The sequence below is a fragment of the Dermacentor albipictus genome, chromosome 2 (genome assembly GCF_038994185.2).
Source record: "Dermacentor albipictus isolate Rhodes 1998 colony chromosome 2, USDA_Dalb.pri_finalv2, whole genome shotgun sequence".
NCBI lineage: Eukaryota > Metazoa > Arthropoda > Arachnida > Ixodida > Ixodidae > Dermacentor > Dermacentor albipictus.
The window spans coordinates 111,319,500-111,337,266 of record NC_091822.1 but is presented as its reverse complement, the minus strand read 5'-3'; the positions used below and the strand labels follow the sequence as shown (position 1 = coordinate 111,337,266).

The 17,767-nt window shown below is 43.7% G+C and overlaps 1 protein-coding gene across 2 annotated transcripts in view; it reads left to right on the top strand.

Annotated features, from left to right (window-relative positions):
* Window positions 1-734: 734 nt before the first annotated feature.
* Window positions 735-17,767, top strand: part of LOC139056043 (Fanconi anemia group J protein homolog) — a 63,039-nt gene continuing 46,006 nt past the window's right edge. Inside the window, exons 1-7 of one of the 2 annotated variants that reach the window (XM_070533856.1) lie at window positions 735-978; window positions 1,455-1,570; window positions 2,377-2,488; window positions 6,909-6,953; window positions 8,809-9,399; window positions 9,983-10,086; window positions 16,378-16,577. In XM_070533856.1, the coding sequence (XP_070389957.1) occupies window positions 1,460-1,570; window positions 2,377-2,488; window positions 6,909-6,953; window positions 8,809-9,399; window positions 9,983-10,086; window positions 16,378-16,577 (1,163 nt within the window). In that variant the 5' untranslated portion in view covers window positions 735-978; window positions 1,455-1,459. The remainder of the gene's footprint in view (window positions 979-1,454; window positions 1,571-2,376; window positions 2,489-6,908; window positions 6,954-8,808; window positions 9,400-9,982; window positions 10,087-16,377; window positions 16,578-17,767) is intronic. The other variant, XM_070533857.1, reaches the window with a different exon arrangement.

Here is a 17,767-nt window from a genome sequence, read left to right as displayed (position 1 = left end):
TAATCATCCGGTGGGCTGGTCAAGCTGCTTCGGGGCTGCTTTTACTAAATGAAATGAACAATTGGAAACAGCGCTTCGTCTGTGCTCTTGTTCCCTAGTGAAATGGTGCAACCCACTCCGCGGATTCGGTCATGAATCGGGCGGTGAAGGAACTGTCAGCAATTTCTTTTTAATAAATTAGGGTGAAATAAAATAAATATCTTGCAGATGGGGCCTAAAGAGTATACTGTTTCTTCGTGTTCCTCGTCCTTTGTCTCGTTTTCTTTGCGCTGGTGAAGGTTTGCTTCAAGATCACGAACCGACTAACGCGCACCAGAGTCCTGATAAGCTTTTACTCCTTTTATTTTTACCGGCCCTGACCGCCATACAGCGTCAATGATGAACGCATTTTATACAAGCATGCAAAGTGCTCAGCTATTAAACGCAGTACTCGGACAGCATGACGGCCGGCACTTTTTTGCGCCACTGCTGGACGCTGGAGACACTCAGTTGATGTATTTTTGTATTACATGTAAGTGAGAGTTTCTTTTTCTTTTTTATGCACTGTGACTTACCCCCCACCTCCCCCAACTAGCGATCCTTCAACACTCACCGGTGGCGCAAAAAGAAAAAGCGCCGGCCGCCGTGCAGTCCGAGTATCGCATTTCAATCACTGGGCACGCACAAGTTACGACCGAAACCGAAACGTTTTTTGTCAAGACAGAACAGAGCCAATCCAAGCGCAGTCGCATGCAATGTCATTTGTATCCACGGTCGCAGCCGTGGTCGCAGCCTACGATTCCATTCCCGTGTGATATGATATCTATGGCGCGCAATTTTTCGCGCTGATTTATGCGTGTTATGACTTGACCGACCGCTTCCGGCTGCTTCCTGATTCTACGGCGGGGCAACCTATCGATGGTTAAAATGCCCGCACGACCCAGCGGTTTGAGATCTGGAGAAATTGGCGCTTGACGGCTGCCAGTCGAAAAGCGTCAGGTAAACAAGTTTATGTTGGTTTCCGTCACTGCCGCCCTTGTTGGAGAGGCCTGTGTAGTTGTTTAATTTACAGGAGCTGTTTCGTTGACGCGATAGAATCTGTATGTACATGCTCGAAGTAAAATAATAAAAGAATTCGGTGACGGCGTGTGTCATTTCGCGTTCGTCGGTGCCCGCGTGACAATAAACTTTAGCAGTAACGCGCCAGCGTATTGCCGAATATGCCCTTATATACGGGCGTCGTGTGTTGCTTGTGTCACCTGCATGCATGTTTCCGCCGTTCCCAAGTGCGTGCATGCAAATGGTTGGTCAGTTTTTTTGTGTGTTTTTTTTAAAGTTCACTTACGCGATAAGGTCGTCCTCATTCTGTGGTAGTTCGGCGCAGTGGTCGTACAAACTAAGAGCTTGTACTAGCGCCCTGCCAGTGTTGGTTTCGATTAACCTAATTAATTTTTTTTATGGTCTTTGACTTAAAGATACGATGGACGTGGAAGCGGAGAGCTCTGCTAAAAAGGAGCCCCTCTACATCGAGTCGCACGCTGTATACTTTCCACACACACCGTACCAATCCCAAAAGATGGTCATCATAAAGGTGAGAGCGAAAAATCCTTTAATCTGTGCTGGTGACGTTTGCCCTGCGCCTAGCAGGCTGCTCTAAATGACGAGGGTGACACATGAAATGATGCATTCGTACATAGCTAGCACACTTGCGCACCACATTCGCAATCGCACGCGGGCCAGTTTCTCCGAAGAAGGCTGAGAACGCCACCATTGCTCACACCAGCACTGCTGTAAGGTCCAAGTACAGGTGCAGCTCGGCTAAAAGGAGCTGCCTTGTAGGTGTAGAGCCGATTATATAGTAGCCTTTGACATTGCAAAGCGCGTGCAGATGCGCAAAACATGATACAAGCCTTCATGAAGGTTAGGTGACGTTTGGTAAAACACTTTGGTGAGAGACGAGTTGACCTAAGCATTTCTCTATAGAGCTTTTCTTTTTGGCACAAATGTCTGTTTCCATAAGAAGCAACACTTTTGTGTTTTCGGCTATTTATCACACTGCCTAAAAAGCTGCACTAGAAAAGTCTTTGTGCATTGTTATGTGCAAGAAAGGTATCACTTCATTTTACTCTGTTTTGTCATTTGTGTTCTCATTCGTGCAGACCTGTGGCTTTTTACCAGTTTGTCCCAAGTAATAGGGGTGTCTATTACTAACGTACTTTAAATAAACCCGTGTTGACTGATGTGCATTAGTTGGGATCATGGCAAATCAAGAGTAATAAATGACAGTGCAAATGGCAATTTTCTTTTTTTTACAAGGGGTGATGACTCTAAATTTGTGCCTCTCACTTCAAATTGGAAAAACATTGCACAAGTGCTTTGTTCCACTGTGCCTTCCAGGTCCTGCAGGGCTTGAGGAATGGAAGGAATTGCCTCATCGAATCGCCCACAGGGAGTGGAAAGACTCTGGCCCTGCTGTGCTCATGCCTGGCTTGGCAGAAGAAAAAGAAGGGTACGCAAGAGCACACGTTTTACTGGAAGAATGCTCTCTTATGTGTGTTCCTCGCTGTAGCAAGAACTCGCACTGTTTTGCTCAACAGTATCAACAATTATTAACGTGTTCTGATTAAGGTCTGATGTGCCATATCCCAGCAGTTGTTATATTGGAGTGCAACCCTGGCTTGGTAGGCATGTGTCAAGGCCATCGGGGTTTTCATACATAACTCCATGTGTACCAATATTGCTGGCCTAAGGCATCAAGTGCATAGCAGTCGTAGCCTAACGCACGTACAGGGGGCTGCCTTCAGCTGTCATGCAAAAGAAGAAGGAAATGGAAATTTGTTTGGCCTTCCAGTGGTAGGGTGCTCGATTGTAGAGATGTGTCTTTTGTTGTGACCTGTGTTGCTTGCCAAGCTGATTAAAAAACAAAATTAAAAGTGGCCTTTCTTGTGTGTTTCAATATTGCTATTTGTTCTTCATGATGACTACCTACAAAGGAAAAAGAAGACCTTTGTACTGTTTTCACAATGTTGCTGACGTAAATTCCAGGTGTCTATGCAATAATTTCTGTCTGCAATGATGTAGATGCAAGAAGCATTAGAAAGGAGGTCAACAATATCAGAACGTTCCTAGAAATACTGTCTTGAAACTTTTTATATATCCTTATGTTCTCTGAAACAGGGATTACAGACCATTGTGATAATAGTAATAATAATACCTTTATTAACAATGAGACATAAAATACATCAGTCAGGCCTGCCGAAGCCACAGAGGGCTTGACTGGCAGTCAGCGAGAAAACGCAAGGGGATGCTTGCAATTCTAAGTCGAAACTTTCAGCAAAGCAAATAGTGAAGGGAAACAGCATAAAAGTATGGCAAAGTTCACAAGAAAAGATCAAGTTATAAAAGGTATGTGACATGATAGTACATAAATGTGTCATGACAAGTTCAAGCACAAAATTGTGGTTAATTAGAAGTGTGCATTAGGGATCTTTCTAAGTTTGTCCTTGGAAGCAGCATCAAGTACATTTTGTGACAGTCGATTAAAAAAGAAGTGTGTATAAAATTCTCACCTTTTTCCATACCTAGTTGAACACCTGGGGATTCAATAGCGTTGATTTGGTTTAAGACTGCAAGCAACAGAGTATGGCAACCTTAAAGCAGCTTACCCAAAAGTACCTGAAAACAACTGTCTCTGTCAACAACGCATCGAAATCAGGCTAAAGCAGTACGCAACATAGGTGTTTTTGATTACAGATATCTATATCATGGGCAATAATTTTTAACAAGGAAAGCAAAAGACAGTCCACTATGTTTTGCCATCGAATTGAGCAATGTCAGTACGCCGTCATGCCATACCGCATGATGCTGTAAGCTAAAGCATGTGCAGTTGTCTTTCAGATCAATAATGGTCAAAAGGTATCTTATATATGATGCATGGCACAATACACAGCTTTTGACGTATGTAAGCTAGATGGGTGTTCCATGAAAGGTTGCTGACAAAAAAAACGACCAAGTTATTTCGTAGTTAGACATGATGTTCACAGGTTCACATTTGCATAGCAAACAAATGAAACGCGTGTAAATGTTATGGAACGAAATAATCTCTGTTGTAGAAACATTTACAGCAATATAGGTAGTTAGCTGCACACCAGTCCACTGCCTTTATAACTCCAGTTTTCAGAGTGGAAATGGCATCTGGATAAACTTGATGCCCGCGCTGATAAAAAAGTATCATCAGCATATTGATAAACAAAAGCAGGTATAGCGTTGGCGAGATCATTGACATACTACAAGTTAAATAACAATGGCCTTAATATTGATCTTGGTGGAACCCCGACCTTTAGTTTGGAGAGAGAGCTTCGGAATTTTCCTATGTAGACGTACTGTTGCTGGCCTTGCAGAAAATTTTCTAAGAGAAGTAGAAAGTGCCCTCTGAATCCAAGCAATGAAAGCTTTTTTTAACAAAATAGTGTGACACACAGTGTCAAACGCTTTATGCCCAACAAGCAAAAATGAACAGGCTATCTCATCGCTCACAAAAGCCAAATTCAGCATATCAGAAAAATGATCTAACAAAGCTTGCATGCTATGGCCTTCTAGAAAACCATACTGTTGGGGGGACATAAGGCTCTGCTTATCTAAGAAGCTTGTCATAATGATTAACAAATGTTTTTCTAATACTTGTATCTGTAATTTCCAACCTTCTTGCGTGTACTAGCTTTATGTAAGGGTGTGATTCTCACAGTTTTCATTAACTGTAGAATTGCACCACAGTTAAATGTCCGTGTTAATGATTTACCAAGTTTTATTAAATTTGAACGTGGGCAGCTGTGCCGTGCAGGCACAGTTACGGTATATTGAAGGCACAGCTTTATACGAGGGTGAATCAGAAAGTCCTTGCCCCTATTTTTTATCAGCGAAAATAAGGTGCATACAGGTATTTGCAAATATACATACAATTCTACGTACCTTACACTATTTTTTCACAGTCCCCACATCAGTTCAGACATTTGCCCCATCACAGCGCTAAATTTGAGAGATGTCAGTCAGCGACGCACGCAGTCTCCCCAAATGTTTATCGTCGTGCAAGTCTTCACGGCCTTTTGTGAACTCACAACGCCACCACCTCGTACTTCTCAAAGCGAGAGACCTTTCCCCATACAAAGGCTGCATTTCCACGTGGATGTCCATGGGTGTTCATCTCTTGCTCCACAGAAAACTAATCACACTTTGTTACTCATACGCTGTGGACTTGCGAAGCACAACCCTCACCTTCAACAACTGACAGCAGCGCTGGGCTGCGGAGCTGCCGGCAGATAAGGCCGGGCGGTTCCATCAAAGGTCCACCACTTGGAATGGATATGCTGATTTCACAGTTGCACCTGTAATTTGGTTTAGAAAAAATAAAATAGGTTTGAAGACTACGATTCGCCCTTGTATATTAAAATGTACCCATATTGAATCTATCTGTGATAACAGCAGACTTGGAATGTTTGGCACTGTGGTGGTGCAGCAGCTTGTACACAGTGTCATGGAGCATAGGTACAGCATCAGGTTTCTATGCGCCCAAGTGCGTAGCCTCATCAAGGCCACTACATTTTTCAGGCTTAAAGCGAGACCTGAAACTGCAAAAATGAACACTGAGAGCCAGTGGGCTATATTATTCATGGTGCAACCATATCGGAAAGTTTCGTTGAACCTAAAGAAAAGAAGAAAAATAGAAATTTGCCTCCCTGGCACAGTATTTGGGCACTGCCTCCCTTACGAATCTTGCATGTAACCCTTGGCCCTCAGTCTCCAGCAGCTGAGGAGCACATCACCGAGGTGGTGGTCAGGCCTGCAACTTAGCAGAGGGTGCTAACAACCACCTAGCACTGAAGCTCTGTTGAAGCTGCAACTACTACATCCATTCATTGTAAAGTAACAAATCAGCTGTCGAGGAAATTCCATGATTGTACAAGGAAACTTGCTTTGGCTTTTCTGTAGAGGCATATGCGGTGCATATGAAAGATATGAAATTTGGCTGGGACGTACGGCATGCCTTGTTACAGAGGTAATTTAGTTGTGGAGGCATCCACAGCAGAAGCATTTCACTGTATTGACATTGTTATGAAAACTATAATGGTAGTTTTGATTGTTTGCACACGTCTACACTTTTTATACGTATCGACTGTCGAAAGCCACACATAAATAATGTAAATTGCTAAAAGAGGTGCATAAGAATACGCTGTACACACACAAAGAAAATAGCTTTATCCCGCCAGAGGGCAATTGCATTGAAGGAATGCCAAAAGCTATTTGATAAATATTTGAAAACAAACCATGCAATACCAGAAAATGTGGTTAATTAGCCATTTGGAAAGTAGCTGGTACTGTGGTGTTTGTCCAAATGCTTTTTAAGAATCTGGCTATAGAAATTTTGTTTATGAAACAAATTATTTGTGAACACTAGCCAGTATTGATCATATTTGACTTTTAAGATACACTATTTTTCTCATGCAGAGGCACAAGTGCATTTTGTGTGTTTCTTTTTTGTCTGCTTCAGTATGAAAACTGTCTGTCATTAGTTTTGCAGTTGTTGTTGTGTCTCGCACCTCACTTTGTTATCCTTAATTTTGTCCTGCAATAATACATCGCATGTTATTTTGTGCGCAAAATGTGTACCTATTGCAAACTACGAGTACAGAAGCCTTTGTCAGGTACAACAAGCACCATTTGCTTCTGGTCCTTTTGTTGCGTATGTATGCAAGAAAGAAATGTGCTCTTACTACATCTATAACAGAAGTAGCTGATAAGAAGGGCACGCTCGGCTATCGCTTCCTTAGTTCATCTGCATGTTACGAGGCTTTATGAAATGTTTGCCAGTGATAGTTGTGGTGCACTGCCGACTCTCTTCTTTGCTCAGCGACCCATCTTTTGTTGCATTTCAGAAATTTATCAAGCTCAGGTGGAAAAGATGATGCAGGAAATGCAAGGCAAGTCACACTTTCTGCCTTCCCGTGTCCACTCACATTTTTTGTTGCATACATAGGTGCCTTGATGTAGCAGACTGTGTTGTCCATAGCCTTTCGTAACTGTTCGCCCTGCATAGGTGCTCTTGTCTGCACGCGTCCTACAGATTTGTGCCAATATCGTCACGGACAAATCCTACTCCTTCGTGGCTCAGTTTCCTTTCCTTTGCTTGTTGTGATTGAGTCACATGTTGTGGCTCAACTTGCCACCTACTGCCAAGTTTAAGCACTTGGTGCGTGTTATTTTTCTGTTTACATTGCTGTCATGCGTTGAGAGAATGTTATTCAGGACTTATAATGAGTTGTGAGAATAACTCTTGCCCAAGACAAGTTTTGTTATTCAGTGTTTTCATAGAGTACGAGAAATAACACATTTCATATTTTTTCATTTTTCATATTTTTCATTTTCATTCATTTTTTTTCATACATGCGAAATACTGGTCAAATGAAGAAAAATATTTCTATGTTAAATTTCTTGCTGTTTTACAGGAAAGAACTTTGGAGTTATGAAACTTCCCATTTGAGACCATTGAGTAGAAACAGTAAATATTCAGTGAAATGCATTTATTAGTTCATTTTCTTTAGGTGACTGTTTTTGAAGACAAGATGTTCTTAGCAGACTTCCCCACAGGGTTGGTGTATCTGGGATCTCATTATCTTGCAGCCACTTCGAGAAAAAAAAATGGTTGGTTATGTGACTTGTAGATGTCGTATGAACGTGAAAATGGCATCAGTGGTATCAATTGATTCTTTTCCATGCTGAAAACACAGCAATAGTCAGCAACAAAGAATATATTCAGAAATGAGGATAATTAGCTGTAAACAGGGTGGGATGTGAGTGCCTGTGCCGCTGTCACCCTCTGCTGTGCCCCCACGAAGTGCCACCTAATTTGGTGCTGGCCTCCTACTGGATTGCCAATTCAATCCGTCGCATCCACCACCACCACATAAGCCTCACACTTATTCATCTTTAGTAGTGCTTTATTTTTCTGCACGATTCTAGCCTGCTGGGCCTTCGTGGTGCCCGCCGTATCCCAGCAGAAGAATCGACGTCCAACCTGGACTCCTCTCTTCTCACAGTTTAGATGGCCTCCCTGTTGTGCTATTCTTGCACGGTGCCTCAGAGTTTTAGTGAGGAAAAATGTTTTCGACCGTGCACTGCGTGAAGTGGCCACCCACTTCATGCAGGCACCCCCACACATTCAGATGTCAGCAACCTTTGGGGTTCAGATCGGCGTGCGTGTCAGCCACAAATGTGCTGCTTCGCACTAATGCTCACACTGATCGTGTACAGTTGTTGGCAGGTAGAAGAGGTTTGTGTTCACTGACTCCCGTCTCGTCATTTTGCTGTGGTTTGAGCACACAAGCACAGCACGGAGGACCATGGCCAGCGAGAACGTCAGTAGAAAACACGCTCGTGCTTGTTCACTGCCGAGTCAGCTGAGCTGCCGGTGGCACTTCGTCATGGGGGACCGGTGTCCCAGAATTTCTGGCAGTGATGCAGGTGCAAACTATCTGTAAGCAGGGCTTCGTGAGTCATGCACAGTGTCAGTTTTTGTTTTTCTTGTAAACTATAGGTAATTCACAACAATTAAACCAGCATGCCAGTTGACAGCTTGGTTAGAGCTGCTAGTTTTGCTATACGAGCTTTGCATAAAGTTTTATCCGCCATCTGGTAGAGTCGCTAGTAATATATCTATTTCGTCAACTCTAATAGTCTCTTCCTTTCTGATTCAGCTAATTAATCTGATAGTGACTGCACATTTTTCGGGCGTTGGTATCTTAGTCTTCCTTCTCTTTTTTTTTCATTTACTCACAGCCAGGCAGTATGACATGGAAGGCACTCCCCTGAATGATCCTAGACGCATAGCTGTGGCATTGGGCAGTGCCGCAAGCAAAGGCTCCAGGGTGCATGGAGGCGTGAGCTCTGCCACACCATTGAAGGAGCAGCAGTCGCCACAAACTGTGAAGCCCCTCACACACCCAAATCATTCTGTCATGGCAGCAAGCGAGCCAGGAGTGACGTTGGCCAGCAAGCTCTCCGAAAAGGCAAACAGTCCATCTCGCGTTGTGTCGAGTGGAGCAATCCAGCCATCAAACCATCAGGGGATGCTGGTATCAAGTCAGCATGTCATGGTGAGCCAGGCTGTTGCTTCAACAAGCCACATGTCTGTGTCGGCAAGTTCGTCGCCTGCGTTACCTCCTGCCTTAGCTGCCCATCTTCCTGTGGCCCTTGGAGGTATGCTGCCGGCATCCCCAAAGCCAGGCGCAAAATATGTCGTCGTTCGCAACTGCACCAACCGAGCACTGGACCTGAACACAATCCTGTCATTGCCTGAGCTGAAGACAAGTAAGCAGATGGTCGTCATCCAGGCAAGCCGAATGACACCTGCCAAACAGGAATTGGCTGGTTTGTATAAAATGCTTTTTGTGTTGCTTTGTTTTATTCTATGCTGACAGGCTTGGGACCATGGATGCATATTGGGCTGTCTTACGTGCACTGCGCTGTTCCTGTACTTTTCTGCTTTGATGATAATTTTTTCATGTCAAAGAACAAGAAGAAAAGGAAGCACTAATTGATATGCCAATAATATTTTGCTGTGACAGCTGTTGTGTATTTATACCCGCAGTCTCCAAGTCCACTGGCAAGCAGTATTGATGCTGTGCATGTTTTCTAGTGTCCCAAATGCAAAACACGTGAACTGTAAAAGGCGTTGATGAGGGCCTGTAAATTTCTTTCCTTCTGTTCTCTTCCACAGGTTTTGCTAATCGGTCTGCTTGCCAAGTCAGATTGTTGAAAGTAATCAATAGGAAGTTGTGGCCCTCAGTCACACGCGTAGTGGCCCGTGCACTTTTTCCAAAGGCTGTGGTCTGTTTTGGCGAGCTATAAATGCCAAGTAATTTTTGTTATTGCTGTCATGCTTTTCGCTTCACTATGGACTGTGGCATGTATGTATTGAGGCATGAGTACTATGCTTTGCAAAAACTTGCAGGTGAACCAGCGAAGGTGCAGCCTGTTCGAACTTCTTTTCCACCTATGGATGACGACGATGATGACTTTAAGCCAGCGAAGAAAATACGCCAATCTACAAACATTGTGAGCCATGCCCTCAGTGTATTTAGCCATATTGCCTCCGTGATGCAACGTACCATATTTACTTGTTTCTAATGTGCATATTTCTCACTGAAAGATTGACGAAATGTCTGTGCGCGCATTAAATTTGACCACAAAACCATAATTGCAGTAGCGACAAGCTGTGGTCGTTGGCATTAAACATTCTCGCGATCAAATCCACACATTGTGACAGCTGTAGTGGCTAAGGTTGCTTTCTGTTAACCAGTCGGTATACATTTAAAGGGTCTCTGAAACAGTTTTTGTCGTACACCTAGACACAGGGAGTATCTCTCAAGGAATGCTTTCTCACAAGACTTTTGTGTCAACATGCTATAATAACGTGGGTATGAGGGGTTAAGCATTATCCTCCCCTCAAGCCATGGCGTTCCCCCTTAACATTTAAAAAAACACCATGCGGCCATCGCTATGTCCCGTCTCCTTCAAGCAGTGACGCGAGTGTTGTCTACTTCCAGTTCATTTTAAACAAGTGCGTTCCTGCGTGTCTTTTCTACACCGTACTTATCGTTAAGCTGGGACTACATGGAGTGAAATTTAAAGACGAACTATGTGCGTTGGATGCAGGCGCATCAGCATTGTGCACCATGTTCGCTGGCTTGTTGTTATTTTTTAATGCTACAGGAAGCAATAAGAGACGGATGCTGCCGTTGGTGTTTGCCTCATTGCTGCGAGAGTGTACACAATGTACAAACTATGAAGTAGCTGTTTCCAGTATTATTTCAGTTTGATAATTGCCCTGTAACGTGAAAATATCTGATATGTGTGTTTACGATTGTCTCTTTATTACGCTCGTAACATTTCTTTGCAGCCGTCAGCAGTCTAGTGAAACGGTCTGTTTACAGCATTTTCGCTAATAAAATAAATATAAAATACAAAATAAATAAATTAATTAATAAATTATAAATACTGAGGGGGAAAAGACAGAATAAATCCACCGGGAATCGAACCCACACTTTCAGCGTGGTAGGCAAAGATGGCACCACTACACCAAAGTCTAGGTCAAGATGGCAGCTTTCTGATGGACATTTTAACGCATTGTAAAGCACATTCAACTACCTTTTGCAATGCTTCTTTTTCATATCTCAGCTTGTTGGATATTTTTCTATTTTCGTTCTTGGCAAATTACTATATACTAATAATTAGCTTTCTGAAAAATGCTGAACCTGTGGTTACCGCTGAAAGCGACTTTGTTTTCAAAACTCAAAACTGCGGGTGATGGCTGCATGGACCAAGAAGGTTGGTGTTCACACTGACCTGCAGCACTCGCGTCTTCTCCAGTTTAGTCACTGCACTTTACTCCCTGCACACACTGGCAATGCAAGACGAGCGTAATACAGCGTTGGTGCCGTTCATGTTCCGGGTGCCAAAGAAGACATCGCTGTTCCTATTTTGATGTGAGAATCTCTCTGTGCCGCATTGGCTGCCCCATTGCCAGAGCAGTAACAGACAGCTCATTCTCAGGCTAAAAGTTGCCATTAGTTGTAGCATCTAAATTTATTACATTTGTGTAGTTATTTTTAAGGGTACACAAATTACTATGCATACATACGCTGTTACAGGGTGTCTACCAACCGGCAAAACCGGGGATTCTCAGGGTTTTTGAGTAGTCTGGAAAAACTCAGGGAATTTGTGCCTCTATCAGGGAAAATTAGCTGTAATTTTAATGAAAGGGTCGAAAGTCGCGGTAATGCTGGCTCGAGTACACAGAGAAATCGTAATGAATCACCTTTGACGCCCTGTTGTCGGCCGGAGGAGTTTTCAGTGTACAGTCAACGACCGACTTCCCGGATTCCCACTAATTTGGACAGCTTCACGGCACCGCCATCACGTACCCCATAGATTCAATGCATCAGAACGTCTGAAATTTTTGGACGCAAAAACTCTTCGCCGTCCGATTTTCCGGACGTTTTGCTGTGACCGCAGATCCGAAACGGCATTAATCAAAGCCACCGCCGCTGCCATTTGATTACCTCGCCGCCTCGAACCGGCGTTCTCGCACAAAGATTGGCTGGCAGCCGTAGCCATGTGCACTACTGCGGCAATGTTAGGCCTAACTGCTTCGACGTTCGCTATGAAGCTTCTTGCCGTTGGGTGCCGTGTTTTTTATTGAAAGAACTCGCTGCTGTCAGCAATGGCACGGACTCTTTGTGGTCCTCGCGATTGGCTTAGAAGCTTGGAAAGCACGGTGCGTTGTATAATTCCGGTTCCCGAAAGTCAGCTTCGCCTAGATACAGAAATGTTACTTGGTGAAGCATACACAAAAGTATTACAGTGAAGCATAAGAAGCGTGGGAAGGACCTATTGCCACGGGACACAGTATGTATTCCTTAATTATACACGCGTGAACCCGGTATTTCCTGTCACAGTACGAGCACGGATATGCCTAATACGTGCACCTACAGGCCTTTAGAGAGTTTTCGAATGTGCCTGTGGTGGTTTGAGCCCCTAAGTGTAGTACATGACATGCATTTCTTTTTTCCCGCTCGCCGATTTTTTGGACGTTTTCGCGGCCCCTAGGGAGTTTGAACAATCGGAGGTGTTCTGTGCAACTGGCCAAGAAGATGCTTCAAATTTTGCGTGGGGCGGACGAGTGGCGGAAGGAGGGCAAGAACAGAAAGGACCTACGCATTGAGGAATGAACGGGAAAGGAAGCGTGCTGCCGCCGTTTTGAAGGAGCTTGAGCTCAAAAACAAAGTGTTGGCTGATGCCAAGATATAGGTGCCCCTCATCCAAACCAAAATAAACTCTTTAAAGCAGTGAAACACAGCACTAAGGCATCGTGCCCGGGCTGCGAGTATGTCAGGACAGTCGAGATTGGCTTACAAGCTGTTGAGAGAGAATCTTAATTGTGACAAAGTTCGGGCTTCATGCCACTGAGCTTGCTATCATTTGATAGAAATAGTTCATATTCGAAAATATTTGCTTCTCTATGCATCTCCTTTTTATTCGTATCTGAGAATGTCCGACTCAATTTGCAATTTTTTTCGAAGACATTTTATCTGCGGTGCATTTTTAACCCCTCCCTTCTATTCTCATTTTGAATAACATGAACACTACTCCTTAGTATTCAAATTGCATTGAATCGTTTTTTTTTTCACATGCTTATTAGACAGTGACAGCATCGGGCGATATGGTTTCAGGCCGTCTTGACATACAGCATAGTTCTGCATCACTCAGGGAATTGTGCAAAGGCACCCAGGGAAAACCTGGAAACCTCAGGGAATTTGGAAATGTGAACTTGGTAGACACCCTGTGTTAAAAATAAGCTTAATGCAGTGGCATATTTCAAGCATTTCCAATGACGCAACGTAGGTAGCCAATCGTGTAGGTCGACCAACTGTTGTCACACGCTCCCGCAGCGTAGCAGGGAACTGAAAACTCGGGACAATGGCGTCGCTGCTATCGGTAGCAATGCGCATATTTAAGACCTTATAATAAATTACACGCTCTCGCGGAGCACATATTTGTGTCACTTAATGATCAGAAGGACCTACCCTAATGACTCAGTTCGTTTCTACAGTCGAATCTCCTTAATTCGAACTTGAAGGGGGCCTGAAAATTCGTTCGAAATAAAAGTTCAAATTAAAGGAAACTAATTGAATGGAGGACTTACTTGCAGTGGCGCATGCGAACTGAGCTAAAACATGAATGGGAAGTTCCAGAATATTTAGTCACACGTGTTTGCAAACTACACTCAACGTCCCATCTTTCGGACTCCCTTAATTGGACTGCGAAAACGTCAAAAAAAAAAAAATAACGAATGCATGTCTTTTATTGCCCCCAAGAGCTCAAATCACCACAGGCACATCCGAAATGCTCTAAAGGCCTTCCAGTGCTCCTATTAGGCGCATCTTGCTCGTACTGTGATAAGAGACGGCGGGTGCACGCGTGTATAATTCAAGGAAACATACAATGTCCCGTAACAATTGCCCCTTCTAACTTTTGGTATGCTTTGCCGCCTAAGACTGCCGTATTGGGGAGAAGCTGACTTATGGAAACCGCATTATGCAAATCGTCGTGCTTTCCGCGCTCCGAAGCCATTGGCGAGAATTACAACGGTGGAATCGGTACCATTGCTAACAGCGGCAAATTATTTCAATTAAAAACACGTCAGTGAACAGCAAGAACTTGGTAGCGAACGTCGAAGTAGCTAGGCCTAGTGTTGCCGCAGTGTGGCTACGGCTGCCAGCGGATGTGCGTGCGAGGCCGGCGGCCTGAGGCGGCGAGGTAATCAAAATGGCGGTGGCGGTGGCTTCAATTAATACTATTTCGGACCTGCGGTCATAATAAAGAGTCCGAAAAATTGGACGGGAAAGGTTGTTTGAGTCTGAAATTTCAGACATTCTCTTACACTGATTCTACAGGGTATAACACTGCCGGGAAGGCGTCCGAATTATCGGGCATGTCCGAAAGATTGGGGGTCCGGAAAACCAGCCGTTGACTGTACAGTACACCCGTCACTAACAGAAGTAATTGGGGATGCACGTCTGCACAAGCCTGCGCACAAATTTCCGCCATGTTTTTTTTTTTTCTTTGCCCGCGGCATTGAGGGGTCTCTTCTAAGCTTTTCCTCTAGTTGGATCAGAGCAATGCTAATCGGAGGTGCCACCATGTGATTTGGCACACTGCTGAGAGCATTGACGGAGCGCAGTATGTTTGAATTAACTGTCGCAAATGCATGCGCGTTTGAATTATTGGCCGTTTTGCCCATTCGAATACACATAACTTTCACGGGACCACAGTGTCATTTCGAATAAACCGAAATTTTGAATTAAGCGTGTTCGAATTAACAAGATTTGACTGTACTACGTTGTCAAAATCCTTTCAGGGACCCTTTAAGAAATGTGACATCTCAAATGCAATAGATGGCATGAAAAACGAGATGCTCTGGGGCTGTTAGGGATAAGAAGGCCTCTGGCAGTGACAATAGGCAATGCCCGGTTCACTGTAGCTCAGATGCTATAAACTTTCTTTTGTAAAGTCGTGACAAATTGTCATTACTTTATCTCTCTTACCAGGAAAAACTAGTTTGTGGTATATCAAGAATGTTGCATTTATCGTTTATCATTTATTAAAGCATGAGAATCTGGGTGCATATTACAGTCGAAGGTGCCTTAGAATAAATATGATACGTCTCCTCTCTTTTGTCAGGGTAGGCTTAAGCATATGTGCATGTTTAGCCCCATTCTTCCTGATACTCCATTACATACATAGCAGGCAACAGCACGAAGGCTCTAGCCTTCTCTCCCTGCTTGTATTCTCACCCTAAAACATGGTGCGTTTCTTTAAACGAAAGATAAACGCATGTGTCATTTAATTTAATCTGACATTAAGTCTCATACTCTTATCTTGCGAAATACGACCTAATTATTAGATGTAAGGCATGGCAGATCTGAATCCACTTACCATTGAATGCGTAGAGTGGCGCATGTCTGCCACTAGCGGCCGCCACCTGCATTTGTGACCATAGCATAAGTGCATTGCATACTGGAAGCGCAGAGGTACAAAATTTGTGATTTGGCAAAGCCTTATATCCGCAAGTTATGTAATAGGGAGTGTTCACGTGACGTCACACGGAGCCATGTTGTGGTCCTATTCACAGCTTTCAGTGTGCCGTGGGAGATAACGAGCAGCTTTTCACCTTGTTGGATGTAATACAGTAGCGCGACCTTGACGACATCAGTGCATGACTCCTATAGTGTTTATGAAGTATGCACTTATTCCATAGAAGGTGTTGCAGATCAAGGACAACTGCACTATGAAGCGTGCAAAGTGAGACTTCTACGACCGCATTACTTGCGCAGCTTCCACAGCGTTGCCTGCTAAACATGAAATGGAGTACAGGATAGCACAATGCGTTGGCAGGCTAGTTGGTGCAAATCCATAACTCCTTTCCTGGTGTTAACAGTGCAAAACATAGACGAGACACGAGACGAGAAGACGACACCACAAGCGCTGACTTTCAGCGCTTGTGCTGTCGTCCTCTCGTCTCGTGTCCTCTCGTCTCCTGTTAACACCAGGATGGAAAACCAACAAGTGCAAGCTGCTATTCTAGCATAACTACTTTGTTTAGCGCAAAACAGCGGACACAAGAAAGACTTTCTTGTGTCTGTTGTTATGCACTAAACAAAGTAGTTATGGAGTATAGGATGCTGTTTATGGCACTCAGCACAATTGACCTGAACTGAACTTTGTTTGCTTTTGTGAGCAAGCTTACCTTGCTTTTACTTATGTAGATATTGATTCCTTTTGCAGCCTGTACCTAATAGTGTCGCAAGCCTTGCACCGCCAAAGCAGGAGATTCCAACAACAAGCAGTGCCTCCAGCATCTCTGCAGTTGTTGACCAGTTATACCAGCAGCAGCAACAGCAGCAGCAACAGCAGCAGCTTCCTCCTACACAGCCTTCCACTCCATCCAAAGGGCCTCAGGGGATTGCAGACAAACCTTTGGAGAAGTGAGTTGTCTGTAGGTGGTGGTGGCATATAAATGCCTTTTAAAGTGCATACTGAATAGCTTTCTCAGGCTCTTTCACCCGTTTTCGTGGTCTGTGTTTGGTGGTGGTTCGACTTTCACTGCCGATGCAAGGCATTAATGCAAAAGGCAGGTGATCTCGCGCACCCGAGTTGCGGGGTGTGTTCATTACTGAACGCCAACTATTATAGCTCTTTAAGACGTACTTGCTGCCCACCTATACTATCGTTGCAGATTTGCTGGTTAACGACTCTGTTCTCTATGAAAATACACAAAGAAACAACAAACATTCGTGCATTTCATTCCTTTTAATATCTCCTACAATGCAGAATCCAGGTCAGTCTCCATTATGTACGAGAAAAGCGAGTTAGGGTGAAGACCATGCCCCCATGCTCTTAAGTTTGGTTGGATCACTAGGCTAGATGTCCTGTTGAGGTTGTCTGTGGGATGGCTAGCTTGAAACCAATCTGACCATAGAAATCCAAGGAATGATGTACAGGGTGACTCAGGAGTAACAGAAAAAGTAAAATGTTAATCATTTCAAAAATTATAAACCATATCAATATGTCGTTTTTGCAGCAATACATAGAAGAAAGTGGGATTTTTCTTAGCGACTGAAAATCTTGTAGCTAGAATAGTTCCATTTGTCATTAAGAGGTGGCACTGTTGTGACCCTAGGGAAGTGGCGGAGCAGCTGAAGTGTCACCTGTCAGTAACAAATGTAACTAGTACTCTTGATATGATATTTTTTTGTCATAAAACAAGCATCTCATGTTTTTCCTGTGCCTTTCTGTGACAAGTACATATTGCTGTGGTGCATATTTTCAAATAAATAAACTTTTATTTTTATTTTACTTTTACATCAGTCCATATTCTGCTGCGTTGACTGACCACTAGCGTATATTTGGAATCATAACAACAAGACTGCAAGGGTGTAGTGGATAGGTGCAGGTCCAATGCAGTTCCTGTATTGGCACAACAAATAGTGGAGCATTGCATTCTGTCCTGCACTCGATGGTCGATGTTTTTTGCTACTCGCTGGTAACGCTTGCACATAAAAGAATGCACCCCAATAGTCAATTCATTGTTGGGTGGCATTCCTTTTCTTTTTTGCTTATCAAAAATGCAAGCGTGCATGCATGCGAGGCATGTGGACTTCGTTAAATCGAAACT